Here is a 21616-nt window from a genome sequence, read left to right as displayed (position 1 = left end):
GTCCTCATGGACATTCTATAGGGTAGTTGTAGACTAGATCATTTATATGGCCTATGTGTTGTGTGTCATGGTATGTCTGCCTGGGCTGGCTGTGCTAACATGAGCGTGCCACACGCTCCAAAAAGCCCTGCTTAGTGGGACAGTTCAGAAGGTTTGCCACTGGGCAGGACTCTCCTCTCTATGTGTGCACTCAACTCTGCTCCAGACAAAAGTGGGTTGTTTTTTAAAGACCTTGCCACACCACTTAACTGTAGACCTGAATGTAGCCTAGTTGGGCAGGATGGGGGCTAGTGGGGGAGTGCAGAGTAGAATTTCATCAAACCCAACTCTTCAGAGCGCAAGTGTAGAAATGTGGTTGGGCCAATGGACTGGTAGAAAATATAAATATCCATCTAAGGCAATTTTTACATTTTAGGAAATCCACTTATGTAAATATGCTAATCTGATAAGACTTCAGCTGGGCAAATAAATGCTGATATTAAGAGTCTAGGTAGGAGCTGAGTGATCAGGGAAGAGGCTGCTAGGAAAAACTTTAAAATTAGATGTGGGGCAAAAAACACCACCAAGATCTCATCATCTCACCTGTCACTTCAGATCATAAGGAAAACAGAGAGCAGGCTTTTAAGAAAAAAGATTTTCACTAGGCTCAAAACCATAGGAGCATTCAAAGACATGATTCATCTCCCACACTCTAGAAGTGGAGAAGTCTTCTCAACACATGGTTCTACAGTGCAATCATTTCACTCGCATATGCACTTAAATATTTTGCTGTGCAAACCATAATTGTTTTATTTAGGCGCACCAGTGCGCCTAGATAAATTAAGGGTTCTAGCTTTAATATCTCAAATATTTGTCAGTGTGCTTCTAAATTTATTGGAGCTGACATCAGGTACATCTGTCACACACAGTCAATGTAAAATGACCAGGCATGTTGGAATTACAGAGGACTCAAAATGTTCCACATACAAAAAGATTTTAAAAAACATAAACGTCAACCATCAGAGATGTGCTCCAAGAAACCTCTCAGTATCATACTTAACACACCAGTGTTGAAAAGTGACGCCAGATCTGTACATGTTCTGATGAGCTCAAACTAAGAACCTGTAGTCAGGGGACATGACGTCTGGTTGGACCGTAGAGAATGTCTACCGGAGGGAAGGTGGCATTCATTGTTGCCAAACTGAACCATTCTCCTGATGGAGACAATGAGGGAAGTGATATTTAAAAATATATATTTCACCTTTATTTAACTAGGTAAGTCAGATAAGAACAAATTCTTACTTACAATGACGGCCTACCCCGGCCAAACCCAGACGACGCTGGGCTAATTGTGCGCCGCCCTATGGGACTCTCAATCACGGCCGGATGTAATACAGCCTGGATTTGAACCAGGGACTGCACTGAGATGCAGTGCCTTAGACCGCAGTGCCACTCGGGAGAGACAAGTCACACAGAGTCGGTAAAGCAACCTTTCACTGCTAAACCTGTCTGACCATGCAAACAAAAGGGCTGACAACATTCTTGGTGTGAGAACATGTCATCCATCTTACATCACCCTTTCCTCCATGAGGCCTTGTGTAATTGCATAAGGAGTCCACATCAACTATTTTGAGAACCAAAAAGAATGAACTCATCCCCATGTTTTTTGCTTTATTTTTGGTACCCCTGCGTAAGTAGGCCTACATGTGTTTTTTCCACTGTGTGATACAATGTGCCTGAGAGGAAGTCATCCAGTCGAGTAAAGTCTTCCACAGCACTGATGCTTAGTGAGGAGTCAAAACAGTGAGCACTCAGCTTCTGCCAGCTTGCACCACTGTTGGCTGGGACTGGGCAGTTTAGAGTGGCTGCATGGTTCTCTAAAGCTCTTTGGCTCCTCTGCACTTTCTGATGTAGACTCATGGAGGAGAGGCCGGGGTAGAGCTACAGAGGAGAGAGGGATATTACTAACCTGTTTAACAGACATGGAGGCCCGCCACGGCCTGGAGCAGAGAAATACTGCTGCTCCCTTCATTTTCCTCCCTGTGAGTTTGTTTCATAAAATGATTCCACAACTCTGTTTGAGAGGAGGGTTACATCATGAGCAAGCCACGATTTGGGGCATGCCAACCATCACACTGCCTCGAGTAGACTGATTCTTCTTTTCACCTGAACAGCAACGTAATACAATGAATGTGCTCCATCCCTTAACCTTGAAAGCCTATAGGTGAAGACACAAGAGGGTAACCCAGGCCCTATGTACCGCCAATGATTTGGGCATAATTACATGTTTTCAAAGTAAAAGAGACAATGTAGTCCACACACACACAACATGTAGGCTCGTCACACATGTGTATCAACATTCTTGGGAGACCCAGTCATCCTTGATTGTCAACATTATGTAGTGAACTACAAAAGTATTGGGATAGTGACGCATTCTTTGTTGTTTTGGCTCTGTACTCCAGCACTTTGGATTTGAAATGATACAATGACTGATGTGCAGACTGTCAGCATTAATTTGAGGGTATTTTCATCCATATTGGGTGAACTGTTGAGAAATGCCGTAACTTTTTGTACACAGACCCCACATTTTAGGGGACCAAAAGTATTCATGTGTATTAAAATAGTAAAAAGATAAGTATTTGGTCCCATATTCATAACACACAATGACTACATAAAGCTTGGGACTCGGATGCATTTGTCGGATGCATTTGCGGTTTGTTTTGGTTGAGGTTCAAATTATTTTGTCGCCAATAGAGATGAATGCTAAATAATGTATTGTGTCATTTTGGAGTCAGTTGTATTGAAAATAAGAATCATGTGGATGCTACCATGACAATGGATAATCCTGAACATATCATGAATAGTGATGAGTGAGAAAGTTAGAGGCACAAATATCATACCCCTAAGTCATGTTAACCTCACACCATTACAATAACTGGGGAGGTTAGTTATTTTTGGGGGGTTTGATATTTGTGCATCTAACGTTCGCACTCATCATTACTCACGATTCATTCCGGATTATCAGTAATCATTAGGGATGCACAATATATCAGTGAGCATATCGGAATCGGGCGATATTAGCTAAAAATGCCAACATCGGCCCGATGTCTAGTTTAATGCCGATGTGCAAAACCTGACGTGCATACGTATAAACTACAGCGCTACGCAGAAGAGGGTTTACATTAAATTTTACATACACAGCTGGACAAGATGGAAACTGACACAGTGACAGTGCGTACCGAGGAAGAGAGGCCACGGACAAACAGAGATGAAACTTCACTGTATGATGAAATCCCGGTTGAGAATGAAAAGACTGAAAGAATGAACAACGAAACAACAGAGCATGTGAGTGAAAGAAATAGGTTTTGATTATGTTTTTCTGGTAATGGGGACATATGTAAATGCAAAGAAAATAACTTTTTGGTCAGTGTGGTGTGTGTAACCTTTAACTAGGCAAGTCAGTTAAGAACAAATTCTTATTTACAATGACGGCCTACCCTGGCCAAACCTGGACGACGCTGGGCCAATTGTGCGCCGCCCTATGAGACTCCCAATCACGGCTGGATGTGAAACAGCCTGGATTCGAACCAGGGACTGTAGTGACGCCTCTTGCACTGAGATGCAGTGCCTTAGACCGCTGTGTCTGTGTGTGTTAACTATACTAGAATGCTTAAAGGCCGCTAAAATGTCAAATATTGGTTATCGGTATCGGGTTTTTTGGCAAGGAAAATATTGGATATCGGTATTGGCTAAAAATATCGGCGCATCCCTAGTAATCATTGTATCATCCATATTAATGTAAGTGTTTAGAAATATTCTTATTTACAATAAAAGTGACTCCAAAATGACACAATACATTATTTACCATATATTTATCGTAGGCACAAAATAATCTGAAACACAACCAAACCAAACAGCAAATGTCTCCAACAAATCTGTAGTCATAAACTTGATGTAGTCATTGTGTGCTATGAATATGGGACCAAATACTTACGTTTTTACTACTTTAATATACATAAGTGAATTAGTCCCAATACTTTCGGTCCCTTAAAATGTACAAAAAGTGCTGTAATCTCATTGTATAATTTCAAATCCAAAGTGTTGGGAGTACAGAGCCAAAACAACAAAAAATGTCACTGTCCCAATACTTCTGGAGCGTACTGTATGTGGCGCTGACAGACCTTGAGCTCCATGATTAAAAACCATGAGTGAATGGCATAATGTGCAGGTGTCTACCATAAACAGCTTTTACTGGGTGTTTTGAAGTGTGTAACACGTGTCTACGCACCATTGTGTCATGTCTGTCCCCGCTTTAGCACCATTGTGTCATGTTTGTCCGAGCTTCAGCAATTGAGGGACGTGGGCAGAGTTGTGCCATGCTGCTATAATGAGATCATTCTAAGCCTGGGCAGCTCTGATTAGTGTGCAGGGAGACGTGGTTAATAAGGAGGCACGGCCAAAACTTTGAGAACTTATTTCTTGCTCTTGCTTAGAGAAGGGCTATGGCCACTTATATGACAGCCACGTTTAAAAGCGCCTTGAACTTTTTGGGGCGTAAGATGTAGCCTAGTGCATTACACTTTAGTCACCTGTAGCCCCTCCCCTGATGAGTCAGACCAGGGCTGTAATTACACCTCCCATCTGAATGATAATGCACATTGAAACCTTGACCTCATGCTCTAGACTTGACTGGCTGGAGTGTCTGCGGCCTATGATACAGCTAAACCACAATGAATCATCAGGCCATTGTAGCGATTGATTTAATGGAGCAATCCTGGATGGGGAAGGTACTTTCATAATGATTGTCCAACTAGCAAGCCACAACTTATTAAGCAGACAGTTACACAATAACTGGGTCAATCTCGCAAACAAGGCACCGAGTTAAAAAGCCCGAAATCTGACACTGAGAGTCCCTCTTATTTCTACAAGGATAAGGTTACAGAACTCATTCTGGAGAGTCCCAATAACTCTAGGACTATGGAATGAGTTGAAGGCTGTGCAATCATGTTGAGAGTAGTCCCTGTAATAACAGCGTTAACGGGGTCCTCTCAACGAGACCGTGTATGCAGCCATTTTAAAAGAAAGATACATAGCCGTCCTTAAGACAGTCAAACAGAAGAAAATACTTGCTGAATTAAGTGAAATTCTATTTAAAAAAGGAGATGGGGCATAATGTTGTGACTTTCTAACTAGCCAACTACCGGACATGACAGTCTTCAGAAATAGACATTTTTAGACAGTCATCCTCTTTGCTCACGTGCACAAATCATTTACAGAAAGCCTTGGCATATTTGCTCAACTTTAGTGGAAATGCATTAGAAATGTGATCTGGTGTGAATATAAACATCTCATGATCTATCTCCTCAGAGGACCAAGGGCTCAACGGCAGGCTGGGCACAGACAGATGCTTTGTGTCAGCTGTGAGCGCCTTGCGGTTTTTACACTAAGCATCCCATAACACTGGTAACTTAGAGACCCCTATCTGCTCAAGGTTAGAGAGGTATGGGTTAATCACATCAATCCAGGTTTACAGCAGAGCCCAGGAACATTCTAGGTACCCCACCACCTTTTCCTGGAAACAAGTCTGGATATCTAGTGTAGAGGTCGACCAATTTAATTAGGGACGATTTCAAGTTTTCATAAAAATCGGTAATCGGCCTTTTTGGACGCCAATTATGGCCGATTAGATTGCAATCCACGAGGAGACTGCATTGCAGGCTGACCTGACCGCCTGTTACGTGAGCAAAGCATCAAAAGTACCTTGTGGCTGTAAGGAGCCATGGTAAGTTGCTAGCTAGCATTAAACTTATCTCATAAAAAAAACTATCAATCTTCACAATCACTAGTTAACTACACATGGTTTATGATATTACTAGTTTATATGATAATACTTATTTTCCACCATAATTTGCAAATAAATTCATTAAAAATCCTACAATGTGATTTTCTGGATTTTTCTCTCTCATTTTGCCTGTCATAGTTGAAGTGTACCTATGATTAAAATTACAGGCCTCTCTCATCTTTTTAAGTGGGAGAACTTGCACAATTGGTGGCTGACTAAATACTTTTTTGCCCCACTGTATATATCTTTTATTTACCTTGTCAGCACGGGGATTCGATCTGGCAACCTTTCAGTTATAAGTCCAACGCACTAGGCTGCCTGCCGACCCATGTCTTGTGTGGATTCATAGACATGTCTGAAGTCAGGCTTTTTTCTGGATCAAAAAAAGGCTTAGGTGGTGTGAGTGGCTGCGGGCATGGCAGGGTGCGCGGTCGGCTCAGCAATTTAAAAAACAAAATAATAGAGGCCCACCCATCTTGCTGGTGTAGAGAAGATTAACATTTTTAAGCCAATTTCCTGCGATTCAAAAAACAAAAATTGCAATATAGTTGAGATACATTTTTGCAGTTTTAAAGCGAATTTGCTGCAAATCTATACATTTTGCCACGGCTAATGCTGTGCTCTTTTATTGTTTTATTATTCATTGTTTTTGGAATTTTCAATTCTCCCTGACTGTTGACTTTTTATTTTGGTGATTGTTAGTTCTCAAAGATAAATTATGAAAAAAATATATAAAAATATATTAACACATTAACCGGCTCTGCCAGATTAACACATCAGGCCTTTGAAGGCGCCCATTCAACCACTCAGGAGGATTACCATTCAAGTCGGAGAAAACTTCCACTGTTCGCACAGCACCCAGACGGCGTCTTCCTTGGGAAGCTGACAGAGGGGCTTCTTCGGAGCGGTGGTGTGAAAAGCAGATATGTCAGTGTGTAAATAGGAAACTGGAGTGGAGAATGGTCAAAATGGACAACCCTGAGGCAGAGCAGGTGCGAAGAGTGTTTCCTCTGTCAGGCAGTAAGGTGGAGGGGCGCTTGTAAATAATGTCAGCCACTGCCTGGAGAGCACTAATCATCAGAGAGGGGCTGGCTGCAGATGTTCTGTCGACTGACACTCACGCTCAGCACCTGCTTATCATTAGATGCCCTCTGGTTTCACAAAGAACATCTACAGAGGCAAGACAGAGCGGAGTATAGACAGACGGGTTGGTTGACAACGTCGAAACAATGAAGTACTCACATCTAAGAGGCAAAAGGCTGTGTTATGATTCTGAATGGTCAGATGGCAGCTTCTTGCCATTGCTGTAGCTGTGGGGAATCATAGGTAGCTGTTTCAGCAAGTTGTCTTGTTTTGACTTGTGTCACTGCTATGCCAACATAGCTCAAATTCGCTAGCTAGCTAATCAACAACTGTAACGATTAGAGGTCGACCGATTAATCAGAATGGCCGATTAATTAAGGCCGATTTCAAGTTTTGTTTTCATAACAATCGGAAATCAGTATTTTTGGACACTGATTTTGCCGCTAAAACCCCACAACCTTTATTTAATCTTTATTTAACTAGGCAAGTCAGTTAAGAACATTAAGAACACATTCTTATTTTCAATGACGGCCTAGGAACGGTGGCTTAACTGCCTTGTTCAGGGGCAGAACGATAGAGTTTCACCATGTCAGCTTGGGGGATCCAATCTTGCAACCTTACAGTTAACTAGTCCAACGCAATAACGACCTGCCTCTCTCTCGTTGCACTCCACACTGCATGTTACGCGAATGCAGTAAGCCAAGGTAAGTTGCTAGCTAGCAATAACTACATCCTAAAACGTTTTACCTGGGAATATTGAAGACTTATGTTAAAAAGGGAACCACCAGCTTTCATATGTTCTCATGTTCTGAGCAAGGAACTTAAACGTTAGCTTTCTTACATAGCACATATTGCACTTTTACTTTCTTCTCCAACACTTTATTTTTGCATTATTTAAAACAAATTGAACATGTTTCATTATTTATTTGAGGCTAAATTGATTTTATTGATGTATTATATTAAGTTAAAATAAGTGTTCATTCAGTATTGTTGTAATTGTCATTATTACAAATACATAAAAATAAAATATATATATTTTTAAAAAATCGGCCGATTAATCGGTCTTTTTTGGTCCCCCAAAAATGGGTATTGGTGTTGAAAAATCATAATCGGTCAACCTCTAGTAACGATGCATTTGAGAGACACCAGTGCTTATTGGGCAAATGTATTTATGTTCTCAATAAACATTAAGATGAAATGGTTTACATGTTGTCAATAATCCTTTGTTTGTAAGCCAACCCCATCTGTGCTGCCCCAAAGTTGTGCACACATCTGTTTGTTTGGTAAACAAACCACCTGTCTATAGGAAGGGGAATGTGAGGTGGTCTGTGCATTTAGTTTCTAAATGAGACTAGGAAACTATAATCCATTAATGCGACTTGAATGGAATGTATTGAGTCAGTGAGATAAGCGCACAAACACACACACCAACCTTTGCCAGCATTAAGTTCAATAAAGAACTCTGAATTTGGGAAAACAATCCACCACTGAAGATAATTGTAAGGGTTCTCTTCCTCCTCTTCTGAGGAGGAGTAGCGAGAAGGATCGGAGGACCAATGCGCAGCGTGGTAAGTGTCCATAATGTTTTTTAATAAAGACAATAGAACACTCGAACAAAACAACAAATGATGACGTGAATATACAAAACCGAAAACAGTACCGTGTGGACCAAACACTCACACGGAAAACAAACACCCACAACCCAAAAGTGAAACCCAGGCTACCTAAGTATGATTCTCAATCAGGGACAACAATTGACAGCTGCCTCTGATTGAGAACCATACTAGGCCGAACTCAAAAACCAACATAGACTACCCACCCAACTCATACTAAAACAAAGATATAATAACAGAACTAAGGTCAGAACATGACAATAATAAAGCTCCGTCTGATGGCCCACTCTATGCTCGGCCTAGCTGGGAGCACCACTCTCCTAAGGTCCACCACCGACTGATTGCTCAAACACATCGCACTGTAGAGAGGACAGGACTCATAATCCACCCAGCAATCTGAGCAAAACATGAGGACCAACCGAAAGTCCTGCTGTGTAATAGGACTGCAATTCTTCACTTTATTATTACTATGAACCTCAAAGGGAGTTTATCTTGTCTGCTCCCCACCTGTCAGGGGTGACATTTGGACAAGTGTTAGTCTGTAAAGAGCTTCCTCTCCGATGCTGCCCACTCCGCCTCTACATCTGGCCTCGGCTCCGTTGCTGGCAGTGGTTTGGGAGTGTGACCGCAGAAGCCTTTGTCCTTGTTGAAGAGCAGCTGAACCAACAGGAAAGCCAACCCCAGTCAATTCATTTATGGAAAAATTGTAATTATCGGAGCACCCTCGGCGGGGGAAGGAAAACATTTACAAATGACGCGCAATAATTGCTATTGTTTTGTTTTCCTTTTCTTTAAGCAAAATGTGGAACTGTTCTGCAGTTCTGTAATGGAGTAGCAAAGTCAACAGTTCCCCACATGTACCTAATCATTGTGTATTTACGATGTATCCCATCTGAACACCCAGATGACCAAAATCACTTCCATACAGGCACTCTGTAAAACGGCTGAGCCACATGAACGCACCAGGCAGACTCTGCACACATTAAGAACTCTGGATCATTAAGTCCTGTGCCTCTGTAGCACCATCTGTGCCCAGCTGCAAGTTTCCCCCCACTACCTAACATGTTAACCCAATCGGTAGACTAAGGACTACAGAGAATGGATCCTTCAATCAGATTTGTACAGCGAGAGAATGTTTAGTCTCGCAACCTATTGTCAAAGGAATTGTTTGGGGCTGCTTTGATTTAAATGAGACAAGTGCATCTGTGTTCTTTCAACAGCCCATTTTATAAGATCCCAGAGAGGTAGCTAGCAACTATAATCGACTAAATAAAATGTAGACATTTCAATAGGTAAACCTGACAAAGCTGCAGCTTTGTTCAATTAATGTCCTCAATAGTAGCGGGTTCCCAGTCAAAAGAAAGATCCAAAAGCACTGACGGAGTCAGAGAGAAACCCAGCACCACACGACAGCTTTCTCTCTCACTGAGGGTGGGGGTGACACGCGCTTAGGACTGGGAGGGGAGCAGTTTACAGTCGGAAAGAACAGGACTGAGTGACTCACAGAAAGAAAGAGGGGGATGCTTTTGTGGAGAATTATAGACAATCTCATAGAGTCAGTTCTTCCCTCTTTCCTGTGCATGGCAAAACCCAGAAGAGTAATATGCATGTTAAACAAATAGAGTTGAATCAACTAACAAAGGGTCAGACAATAAAACTAAGAACAGTTAGCCCTTACATATATTTTTTTAGAACCTATTACTAAGCGTTTCATTTTACTGATGCTATGGAGATCTCTTAATCAATGTCTGTGCTGTTCAAATCTGTTGGCGTGTGAGGCGAATTCAGCTCTCGGCTACAAACAGCTGGGGATCAGAAGCCTCAGTGTTAAAATGGAGGGATCACTTCTCCCTTCCACAGCTTCTTTGTTCAAATTACTTTATGGGAGACAGATAAGTTAGCATGTGCTGTGTCCTGACAAATTTATGGCTGTTTGGAATGGATACCATTTGGTCATGAACCATGTTTGAGTAATACAATTTAGAGCTGATCAGATAAGGTGCTCCGCATTGAGACATATTTTAACACTGTAATTTATTACTTACCAGATCATGTATTGTGCCATTAACCATGTTTGTGTGACATAATTTAAGAATGATCAGCTGTAGAGCATAATGGAAACCTGTCTTGTGTATTCAAGGGGCAATTCTCACCACAAGTGTTAGTTTTAGCGGCTTGCTTGCCATATTTTTCCAGTTTAAAAGCTGGCAACCGTCTGCAACATCTGGTTCGAATAGATGGGGGTATGTCAGTAAGGAGAAGCTAAGAGGAACGCAAACAGCGACAAGACTGCTCACATGTAACAACTCATCATTCAGGGTTTAACCAATAACAAACTCATCAACAGCAATGTGTCCAAGTCAACTACATCTAACAAGCTGCTATTATCAATTCACGACTCATGTTCAGATTTTCATTACTTATACTAACTCACCTATCAGTAAGTAAACACATTAGATTTTCACAATCATGTCATCTTATCATGCCCAAATAATGATGATTTAGTTTATACAATATTTGACAGATGGAGAATGGAGAAAGATGGAGAACAAGCTATGAAAGAAAAATATTGGAGTTTTGGCGAAGGTACAGCCAACTAGAGCAAAAATAATATTGCGATATTGTCCAAACAATATATCGTCAAAAATAAAATCCCGATATGTTACAGCAAGGCCAATTAATTAGGGAGTCTCAAGTGTTCATAACAATCAGTAATCGCCATTTTTGGACGTCGATTATGGCCGATTACTTTGCACTCCATGAGAAGACTGCGTGGGTGGCAGGCTGACCACCTGTTACACGAGTGCAGCAAGGAGCGGTTGTTACTAGCTAGCATTAAACTTATCTTATATAAAAGAAACAATCAATCTTAACATAATCACTAGTTAACTACACATGGTTGATGATATTACTCGTTTATCTAGCTTGTCATGTGTTGCATATAATCAATGTGGTGCCCGTTTATTTATCATCGAATCACAGCCTACTTCGCCAAACGGGTGATGATTTAACAAGCGCATTCACGAAAAAGCACAGTCGTTGTATCAATGTGTACCTAACCATAAACATCCATGCCTTTCTTAAAATCAATACACAAGCACATTAACCTACATATTTAGTTAATATTGCCTGCTAACATGAATTTCTTTTAACTAGGGAAATTGTGTCAATTCTCATTCGTTCTTTGCAAGCAGAGTCATGGTATATGCAGCAGTTTGGGCCGCCTGACTCGTTGCGAACTGTGTGAAGACCATTTCTTCCTAACAAAGACCGGAATTAATTTGCCAGAATTTTACATAATTATGACATAACATTGAAGGTTGTGCAATTGAAGGTTGTTCGATAAAATACAGAACGGTCCCATATTTCACTGAAAGAATAAACGTTTTCGAAATGATAGTTTCCAGATTTGACCATATTAATGACCAAAGGCTCGTATTTCTGTGCGTTTATTATATAATTAAGTCTATGATTTGATATTTGATAGAGCAGTCTGAGTGGTGGTAGGCAGCAGCAGGCTGGTAAGCATTAATTCAAACAGCACTTTCCTGCGTTTCCCAGCAGCTCTTTGCTGTGCTTCAAGCATTGTGCTGTTTATGACTTCAAGCCTATCAACTCCCGAGATTAGGCTGGCAATACTAAAGTACTTATTAGAACATCCAATAGTCAAAGGTATATGAAATACAAATGGTATAGAGAGAAATAGTCCTATAATAACTACAACCTAAAACTTATTAGAAATCGGAATATTGAAGACTCCTGTTAAAAGGAACCACCAGCTTTCATATGTTCTGAAGGAACTCAAACGTTAGCTTTTTTCATGACATATATTGTACTTTCACTTTCTTCTCCAAAACTGCATTTTTGCATTATTTAAACGTTTCATTATTTATTTGAGACTACATTTTAATGTATTATATTAAGTTAAAATAGTGTTCATTCAGTATTGTTGTAATTGTCATCACCACCAACTAAATCAGTATCATTTGTTTTGGTCCTCCAATAAGCGGTATCGGCGTTGAAACATGATCAGTCGACCTCTACTATCAACCCCACCCCCACCCCCCCCAATCACAAATGGGTAGTCAGGTAAGGAGGACATACCACCACGGCACTGACTCCCTAAACAACATCCTTCTCTGCCCAGAGCGAGTCCGGCTGTGGGGGAGCATATGGTTAATGCTGTACAATTTTACATAGCCTAATTCTAAAGAGACCTTCCCTGGGGAGAAGATGGCAGAAGAAGAAAAACACTTCAGTTCAACCAACAGACATGTGGAAGACAGGCAGAAAAGCAAATATGAAAGTAGTTAAGTGAGCAAATACACATTTTGTGTAAAGTCAGGAAAAGAGGTCCATGTGATCATACTCCTTGTTTTTGACAGGGAATTCACATTCTTACTATTTCTCCAAGACACCAATGCAGTCAATCTCTAAGTGGAAAGACAGACTAATTCACAATGGGCAATTTACAAAGTTCAAGAAAAAAAGTGACAGAAAAGTGTTGCACTTGACCAATATTTAGTTCGGACAAACAAAAGACACCGAAATATGTCTTAAGTTCAGGATATTACTTTGGAAACATTTCAATGGGGCAATCTAGTTCTAACCTGGTTACCCCACCAGTAGAATTTGTGCCGAAAAGTTCACATTTGGACAAACTCACAGGTTGTCAGAACTCTCAATGTGCTTTACTTTCAATGCTTAAAGCTGTGTTTACAATGCAGCCGAACTCTGATCTTTTCGCTAATTGGTCTTTTGAGCAATAATATTTTGCCAAAAGATTGGGCAAAAGATCCGAATTGGGCTTCCTGTGTAAATGTGGCCTCTGTAGCACAGGTGATTTAAGCAACACCATTGAAAGTAATCTATTTTCCCCATCAGGCAGATCTCTCACTTCAGTCCAGAGACCCCTGCACTACACTCATTTCTATCAGGAACAGCACTAGCTTAAATATTTCATTTGGCTCTTCCTGGTAAATGGAAAGGCCTGGAATTTGACTCAGCCCTGATTCTGGAAGTACATCAAACACCACTGCTGTCATCCCCCTCTCCCAGTCAAAACAATGTCCTCTCATGTAAACGTTTCACTGTTTGTGTTGAAATAGTACAAACCAAAGAGTAACCCAGAGAGTGCGTTGAGGCCCTGTTTACATCACAGCCACAGTATTCTGGGGGGGATTGATCCCCACTTTGCAGGATGTGGACTGTCTGGGAGATATACTGCGTTTACACTGACAGCACCATTCAGCTTTTTCCACGAATCCCCCCCCAGCAATAATTGTACAAAAGATCGGAATTGGTCCGCCTGTGTAAACGCAGCCATAGTCTCCATTTAGTCGCCATCTAGATGCTTCAATTATACAGATTGTGTGGTAGCTATGGCATTGTTTTATTAGCTAGATTAATAGCAAGAAATACAGTCATGTGGGACAGTGACATTTTTGGCAATTAATGAGAATGTTGGTTTACCCACATGAACATTATATATGCATAGTTTAAAAATGAAAGAGTAACCAACCCAGTTCTTGCACAAAATTATAACGTTATTTAATTTCTTTAGCAAATACCAACTATTTCTTAACCAGCAGCAATCACAGGCGGATTACTTTTGTTTTGCCTGTGCTAACGTTATATTAGCTGGTTAGCTAACATTAGAAGCTAACATTAGAAGCCAACGTTAACAAGCTAGCCGTTAATTCAGCACGCGTTATAAATCATATTTCTGAAACGTTTCCAAGTGATCTAGCTACTGTGTCGCTTAGTTTGTTTAATGTGCCACATACATAACGTGCCCTACTCGAAATATTCAAGTGCGCCCAAACTTTTAAACTACAGCAAGCACACGTTTGTCCTACAAACTAACGTCGTTAGCTGGGCTAGCAACACACAATAAACTAGCTATAGTAGCTAGGTCGCGCTAAGTAGCCACATTTGTGGAGGGACAACACTCGTCTCTTACCTGTTAAACGCAGTTTAACTGGACCATTTCGCCGAACTCCTTGGTTAGACATCTTGCTTCCAGCTTAATATTTTAGACTAACCAGTTTCAAACCGAAGTAACAATAAATGGAGTGAAGGCATTGTTGCCCGGATGTAGACAGCAGTGCTGCCATCATGATCACACAATCGCTGTCGCGCACATACAAACTATTACTAGATCGGATGCCGCAGAGTGCATTTGATTTTGCAAGAGTATTTAGTCATCCGGGTTCTGGCTGACCAATTATTTTAGAGTAAGCAAGCGAACCGAGCTCACACTTCACATCTTCAGCGCGCTTCAGCTTCGGACGGATTAAAATTCAGTCCTCCTCCCAGCCAGACGAGAGTTGAACTGTTGAGCTCGTGCGCCCTACAGTGCAGAGCCCACTTCAGGGAGGCAAGTAAGTAAATGACCAATGACGACATGGGGATGGAAAGAAGCTGCCTGTACGACTTGGCTAAAACTTTAATGATCGGATGCCAAACAGAAAATACAGCTTTGTCATACAAGTGACATTTTGGGTTAGTTTTTTGGGGGCTCTGACAGTCCAGATACCGTAGCAAAAACAGTGTGTCTTTGCATTTAGTTCTTAAAGAAACAAGAGGGTGGAAGCTATAAAGATTTATATTGGAATTCAATGAATTGCCAATCACCCAAACCAAGAAATTACAACAGTTGACATTTAAGAAATTTATTTACAGACATTTATAAAACATATGTACATTTCAGACAATGGAAGTCCATTATTAGAGGACAAACAGTGGCAGTATACAGTAGAGATTAAAGGAAGTGGTATTTAGAAGTTGAAAGTGCTTTGCTTCTCACTGATCTGGAATGCATATCCATCAGTTGTCAATTCTGGAGCAACACATTGGTCTTCCTTTTCCTAGAAAACAGAATATTTGAGGCAAAGGAAACATACCATCTATAATAGGACAGGTTCAATTAGTCACCATTACACAATGCTCACCTCGCCAGAGAAATATTTCTCAATCAGGTTGAGGGAGGCCTTGTAGACTAGCTCATTCTCATGGGACTGCAGAGCTTCAATCTTGTCTAGCCCACCACATTCCTCAATCATCATGCACAGCCTTTCTGCTTCACCAATCTTATCTCCAGCCTGATGGACAAAACAAGTTAAGAATAAATGTCACCCGAATCTTGCAGTTACAGGGTACAAATGCCTACGCCGGTAATAAGATTAACTAATTCTTGGCGAGAAGGTCCACTTACCAGGAAAATGTTGGTGATGGCATCCAAGATGACAAGGATGGTTTTGCTATCCTTTGTTGAGAGTAGATTCAACAAAGGCTCCAGCACATTGGCATGAACAAGGTACACAACCTGTTCAACTGTGCCCCCACTGGTAAAGTTGGTTATTGCCCAAACTGCCTCTTTCTGAGTCTTGTAGTCACCCTGTATAGAAAAGCAGATGAGGAATAAGCATTATAAAAAAATAAAATTAAACAATATTTTGCTACAGAAAACAAACCTACATACCTTGCGTAGGACATCTACCATGAGAGGAACCAGGCCAGCATTGATGACATCCTGGATCTGAGAGTCTCTCCCTGCAGTGATGTTGGACAGGGTCCAGGAGGCCTCCTTCTGGATGTTACTCTTGTGGTGGCGAAGCAGGCCAGGAAACATCGAGAGGGCCCCAGCGTTCAGCACAGCCTGAGTCTGCTCATCCGTGCCAGTCACCATATTGCCAATGGCACGCAGAGAAGGAGTCTGAAGGAGACAGGTCAAAGACAGTGGGCACTTGGGTGAAAAAAAGACAGTACCATAGATGTTGAAGTATACAAATATGGTGACTACTTCATCATTGTACATGACAGCCCACCACCTCTGCACAATAACTAGACTGGGCACATACCACAACAGCGATCTCCCCAGAGCCAAGCAGCTGCACCAGGCGGGAGATCAGGCCAGTCTGCACCACCACCTCAATGCGATCATTGGGCCCGTCTGTAAGATAGGACAATGCCCAGCAGGTGTCTGCCAGCACCTCCTTATCATCATAGTGCAGCAGACGCACCAGAGTGGGCATGATCTGCTGCACGGCTGCCAGAGGGGGAGACGGGTTCTTGTTGCGACACAAGTTTGACAACGTCCAGGTGATGTTCCTCAGGTAGCCAGACTGCAGAGAAACACAAAGAAATATTTGAGGTGTTCATTAATATAGTTACAGCACCTCCCAGTGGCCAGTGAGGAAAGTAATGTGGGGCAAGGAGTTATCAAAAAACACGACTGATACTTTGTAGCATGTCATAAACAAGTCAAGTGATTGCTTATGAATGGTTGCCAAGGATCACCACATTGAGAGTACTAGGCACTAAGAATACTTACAGAGAACAAAGAGAGCTCAGGGACAGCGAGCAGACTAAGCAGGGGGGCCACAGCTCCATGCTTGATGACCTGGTCTCTGTAGACCGACCCATCACCTAACAGAATAAATCATGGATGCAAGGTTAGGGGTGGGAGATCACTTATGCAGTTTGAGGCTCTATACACTGACGAGATGCTGTAACAAAAAAGGAATGCTTTACCTGCAATGTTACCCAAAGCCCAGACAGCCTGCTCGCTGATGTGTGGGTGGGGAGACAAGACAAGCCTGATGAAGGCTGGAATGGCTCCACCCTCCACAACAGCACTGGTCTGGTCAGATGTTCCAGATGCAATGTTGGTTAGAGCCCAGGCAGCCTCAAACTGGATAGGAGGTGACTCCAAACACAGGAATGCAACTAATTTAGGAATCAGCCCAGCACTGATGATGTGGTCAATGGGAGGATGTCTCTCACGGGATAGCAACTTCCTGTAATGAGAACAATTGAAAAAGCAACTAATCATGATCATGGTAGCCAACACTTCAAAAAATATAAAATATAAACACTGCCAAAATAAACACAGGATTTCCCAGACAGTTTTACATGGATTACTTTACCTTGCAGCCTGCGTAGCGTTGAGCTGGGCATCAAGGTTGTTACTGTTCACACCAGCAATAATCTCCTCCACGGTCCACTGTCGAGTGGCCTGCATTTTAAGACAGGTTGTTGCCATTGGAACTATTTTACTAGGCAAGTCAGTTAAGAACAAATTCTTATTTTACAGCCTTCCCCGGCCAAGCCCTCCCCTAATCCGAATGACGCTGGGCCAATTGTGCGCCACTGGAATTGTATAAACAGACAGGCATAACAAACTCACTTGACAGTTTTGACTTTTCTCTTGAAGTGGGGAAGTTGCCTCGTCGACCAAACTAGTGACATTTCTTCTTTTGAAGATCTGATCGTCCTTCTTTGCCTTGCGAAGTTCGACGTTCACTTCTACTCTCCTGCGTCTAAGTTCCTGCAAAGTGATAAACAACCATCATTGACTGTGCCTAGCCAGATTCATTTAGCTAGGAAGGCATGAACACATTTGAAATGAAACATTGACAAATGTCTCATGAATGTCACTTACAGTTGCATCTTTTCCCTTATTCTTGAACTTGTCCAGACGGACACCGTTCTCGTTGCCAGCAGACATTTTTGGGCAAATTGATAAATGCTCGAAGTTTGATAAAGAAATATTTTTTTGAGTACCTAAACGAAATGCAACAATTAGCTTTATAATACGCATTTCTAGCTAGAATCCAAGAACACGTTTTTGCCTTTTATATAAAGTTATCAGTCACAAGTGACCAGGAAGAGTGGCGAGCAAACCCCATCAACAAAGTAAAGCAGTAACATATAGAAGTATATCGAATATTTGCCAAACACTACAAAATATGAGCACTTGCCAAGCACTTACCCGGTCCTTCTTCAAAAATTCTAGCTAATGCATTTGCACAGACCTTTAAATTCCTGCCACAAAGCTCCCTGATTGGTCTGTTCGATTAAAAGCATCACCCTATTGGACTGTTTTGAAAAATCACAGGGTGCTCTGGAAATGTTGTCAGTCGAGACCTATCGCGAGATTTCAGTACTCCCATGCCCTCATAATACAATGTGTCATATCAGAAACAATTTTTCCAAACAAGTTCATGTTGGAACAGTTGCTTTTGTGTTATTAAATATAACCATTCAAAATGTGTTTTCTGCTTAGGTCTGTCTGTGTGTGGAAAACAATATTTAAATCTGATGCAATTTAAGAAGTGGTTTTAAACCGTTTAGAAGATACGCTTAAAATCAGAGAACCCAGACAACTAAAATCCGTTAAAATATATGGATAAACATTACACTGACTATATTGTATCATGACCAATAATCAACATCATCCTCTGAATATAGCATTTACATGTGCTTCCGTATATGCATACAATTTAGACATGAATACCTGGAACTGGGGATAAAGGGTCACTGGACTCCCATCTGGTCATACCAGTCCTATTAATGGAAATTCAAATTATATAGATGCAGCTAGTTGATGAGATCGTAAGGTCTTACCCATAACTGCCAATTAAATCATGTACAGCGCATTTTGTTACGTTATAGCTTTATTCTAAAATTGATTAAATCTTTCTTTTTTTTTCTCATCAATCTACACACAATACCACATAACAAAGCAAAACAGGTTTTTAGACATTTTTGCATATTTATTACAAATAAAAAACAGAAATACCTTATTTACATAAGTATTCAGACCCTTTGCTGTGAGAATCGATTTTGAGCTTAGGTGTATCCTGTTTCCGTTGATCATCCTTGAGATGTTTCTACAACTTGGAGTCCACCTGTGGTAAATTCAATTGATTGGACATGATTTGGAAAAGGCACACACTTGTCTATATAAGTTCCCACAGTTGACAGTGCATGTCAGAGCAAAAAACCAAGCCATGAGGTTGAAGGAATTGTCTGTAGAGAGCTGGGGACAGAATTGCGTCGAGGCACAGATCTGGGGAAAGGTACCTAAAAATATCTGCAGCATTGAAGGTCCACAAGAACAGTGGCCTTATTCATTCTTAAATGGAATAAGTTTGGAACCACCAAGACTCTTCCTAGAGCTGGCTGCTCGGCCAAACGGAGCAATTTGGGGAGAAGGGCCTTGGTCACGGAGGTGAACAAGAACCCGATGATCACTCTGACAGGGCTCCAGAGTTTCTTTTCGGAGGGAGAACCTTCCAGAAGGAAAACTATATCTGTAGCACTCCACCAATCAGGCCTTTATGGTAGAGAGTGGCCAGACAGAAGCCACTCCTCAGTAAAGGGCACATGACAGACCGCTTGGAGTTTGCCAGATAGCACCTAAAGGACTCTGACCATGAGAAACAAGATTCTCTGGTCTGATGAAACCAAGATTGAACTCTTTCCCCTGAATGCCAAGCGTCACATCTGGAGGAAACCTGGCACCATCCCTACGGTGAAGCATGGTGGTGGCAGCATAATGCTGTGGGGATGTTTTTCAGCGGCAGGGACTGGGAGACTAGTCAGGATCGAGGGAAAGAACAGAGAGATCCTTGATTGAGTGCTCTGGAGCAGGTTCTTAGACTGAGGCAAAGGTTCACCTTCCAACTGGACGACTCTAAGCACACAGACAAGACAATGCAGGAGTGGCTCTGAATGTCCTTGAGTGGCCCAGCCAGAACTCGGACTTGAACCCAATCGAACATCTATCGAACACCCCATCTATCTTCAGAGCTCGTGCTGCTTGGTTCTCCCCAGACCTGACTTCCCTTAACCAACACAAAAACATCCTATGGCGTTCTGCATTAGCATCGAACAGCCCCCGTGATATGCAGCTGTTCAGGGAAGCTAGAAACCATTATACACAGGCAGTTAGAAAAGCCATGGCAAGCTTTTTCAAGCAGAAATTTGCTTCCTGCAACACTAACTCAAAAAAGTTCTGGGACACTGTAAAGTCCATGGAGAATAAGAACACCTCCTCCCAGCTGCCCACTGCACTGAAGATAGGAAACACTGTCACCACTGACAAATCCACCATAATTGAGAATTTCAATAAGCATTTTTCTACGGCTGGCCATGCTTTCCACCTGGCTACTCCTACCCCGGTCAACAGCACTGCACCCCCCACAGCAACTCGCCCAAGCCTTCCCCATTTCTCCTTCTCCCAAATCCGTTCATCTGATATTCTGAAAGAGCTGCAAAATCTGGACCCCTACAAATCAGCCGGGCTAGACAATCTGGACCCTTTCTTTCTAAAATTATCTGCCGAAATGGTTGCCATCCCTATTACTAGCCTGTTCAACCTCTCTTTCGTGTCGTCTGAGATTCCCAAAGATTGGAAAGCAGCTGCGGTCATCCCCCTCTTCAAAGGGGGGCACTCTTGACCCAAACTGCTACAGACCTATATCTATCCTACCATGCATTTCTAAGGTCTTCGAAAGCCAAGTCAACAAACAGATTACCGACCATTTCGAATCTCACCATACCTTCTCTGCTATGCAATCTGGTTTCAGAGCTGGTCATGGGTGCACCTCAGCCACGCTCAAGGTCCTAAACGATATCTTCACCGCCATCGATAAGAAACATTACTGTGCAGCCGTATTCATTGATCTGGCCAAGGCTTTCGACTCTGTCAATCACCACATCCTCATTGGCAGACTCGACAGCCTTGGTTTCTCAAATGATTGCCTCGCCTGGTTCACCAACTACTTCTCTGATAGAGTTCAGTGTGTCAAATCGGAGGGTCTGCTGTCCGGACCTCTGGCAGTCTCTATGGGGGTGCCACAGGGTTCAATTCTTGGACCGACTCTCTTCTCTGTATACATCAATGAGGTCGCTCTTGCTGCTGGTGAGTCTCTGATCCACCTCCACGCAGACGACACCATTCTGTATACTTCTGGCCCTTCTTTGGACACTGTGTTAACAACCCTCCAGGCAAGCTTCAAATGCCATACAACTCTCCTTCCATGGCCTTCAATTGCTCTAAAATACAAGTAAAACTAAATGCATGCTCTTCAACCGATCGCTACCTGCACCTGCCCGCCTATCCAACATCACTACTCTGGACGGCTCTGACGTGGACAACTACAAATACTTAGGTGTCTGGTTAGACTGTAAACTCTCCTTCCAGACCCATATCAAACATCTCCAATCCAAAGTTAAATCTAGAATTGGCTTCCTATTTCGCAACAAAGCATCCTTCACTCATGCTGCCAAACATACCCTTGTAAAACTG

The 21616-nt window shown here is 42.0% G+C and overlaps 2 protein-coding genes across 2 annotated transcripts in view; both read right to left on the bottom strand.

The window, feature by feature from the left end:
• Positions 1–14863, bottom strand: part of LOC118365578 (E3 ubiquitin-protein ligase SMURF2) — a 56370-nt gene extending 41507 nt beyond the window's left edge. The window contains exon 1 of the mRNA XM_035747905.2: positions 14480–14863. Within this exon, the coding sequence (XP_035603798.2) occupies positions 14480–14531 (52 nt within the window). The 5' untranslated portion in view covers positions 14532–14863. The remainder of the gene's footprint in view (positions 1–14479) is intronic.
• Positions 14864–15175: 312 nt separating this feature from the next.
• Positions 15176–18316, bottom strand: LOC118365577 (importin subunit alpha-1-like). Its single transcript, XM_035747904.2, has 11 exons — positions 18293–18316; positions 17963–18084; positions 17708–17848; positions 17448–17536; positions 17053–17318; positions 16853–16947; positions 16380–16643; positions 16001–16234; positions 15734–15916; positions 15471–15620; positions 15176–15386 (listed from the first exon to the last, which is right to left on the bottom strand). Exons 2-11 carry the CDS (start codon positions 18026–18028, stop codon positions 15297–15299), a joined length of 1578 nt encoding a protein of 525 aa, XP_035603797.1. The 5' UTR covers positions 18029–18084; positions 18293–18316; the 3' UTR covers positions 15176–15296.
• Between the last annotated feature and the right edge of the window lie 3300 nt (positions 18317–21616).

This window comes from Oncorhynchus keta, chromosome 32 (genome assembly GCF_023373465.1).
Source record: "Oncorhynchus keta strain PuntledgeMale-10-30-2019 chromosome 32, Oket_V2, whole genome shotgun sequence".
Taxonomy (NCBI): Eukaryota; Metazoa; Chordata; class Actinopteri; order Salmoniformes; family Salmonidae; genus Oncorhynchus; species Oncorhynchus keta.
Note: the sequence above shows the minus strand (reverse complement) of the source record. Positions and strands in the feature narration are given on the sequence as shown.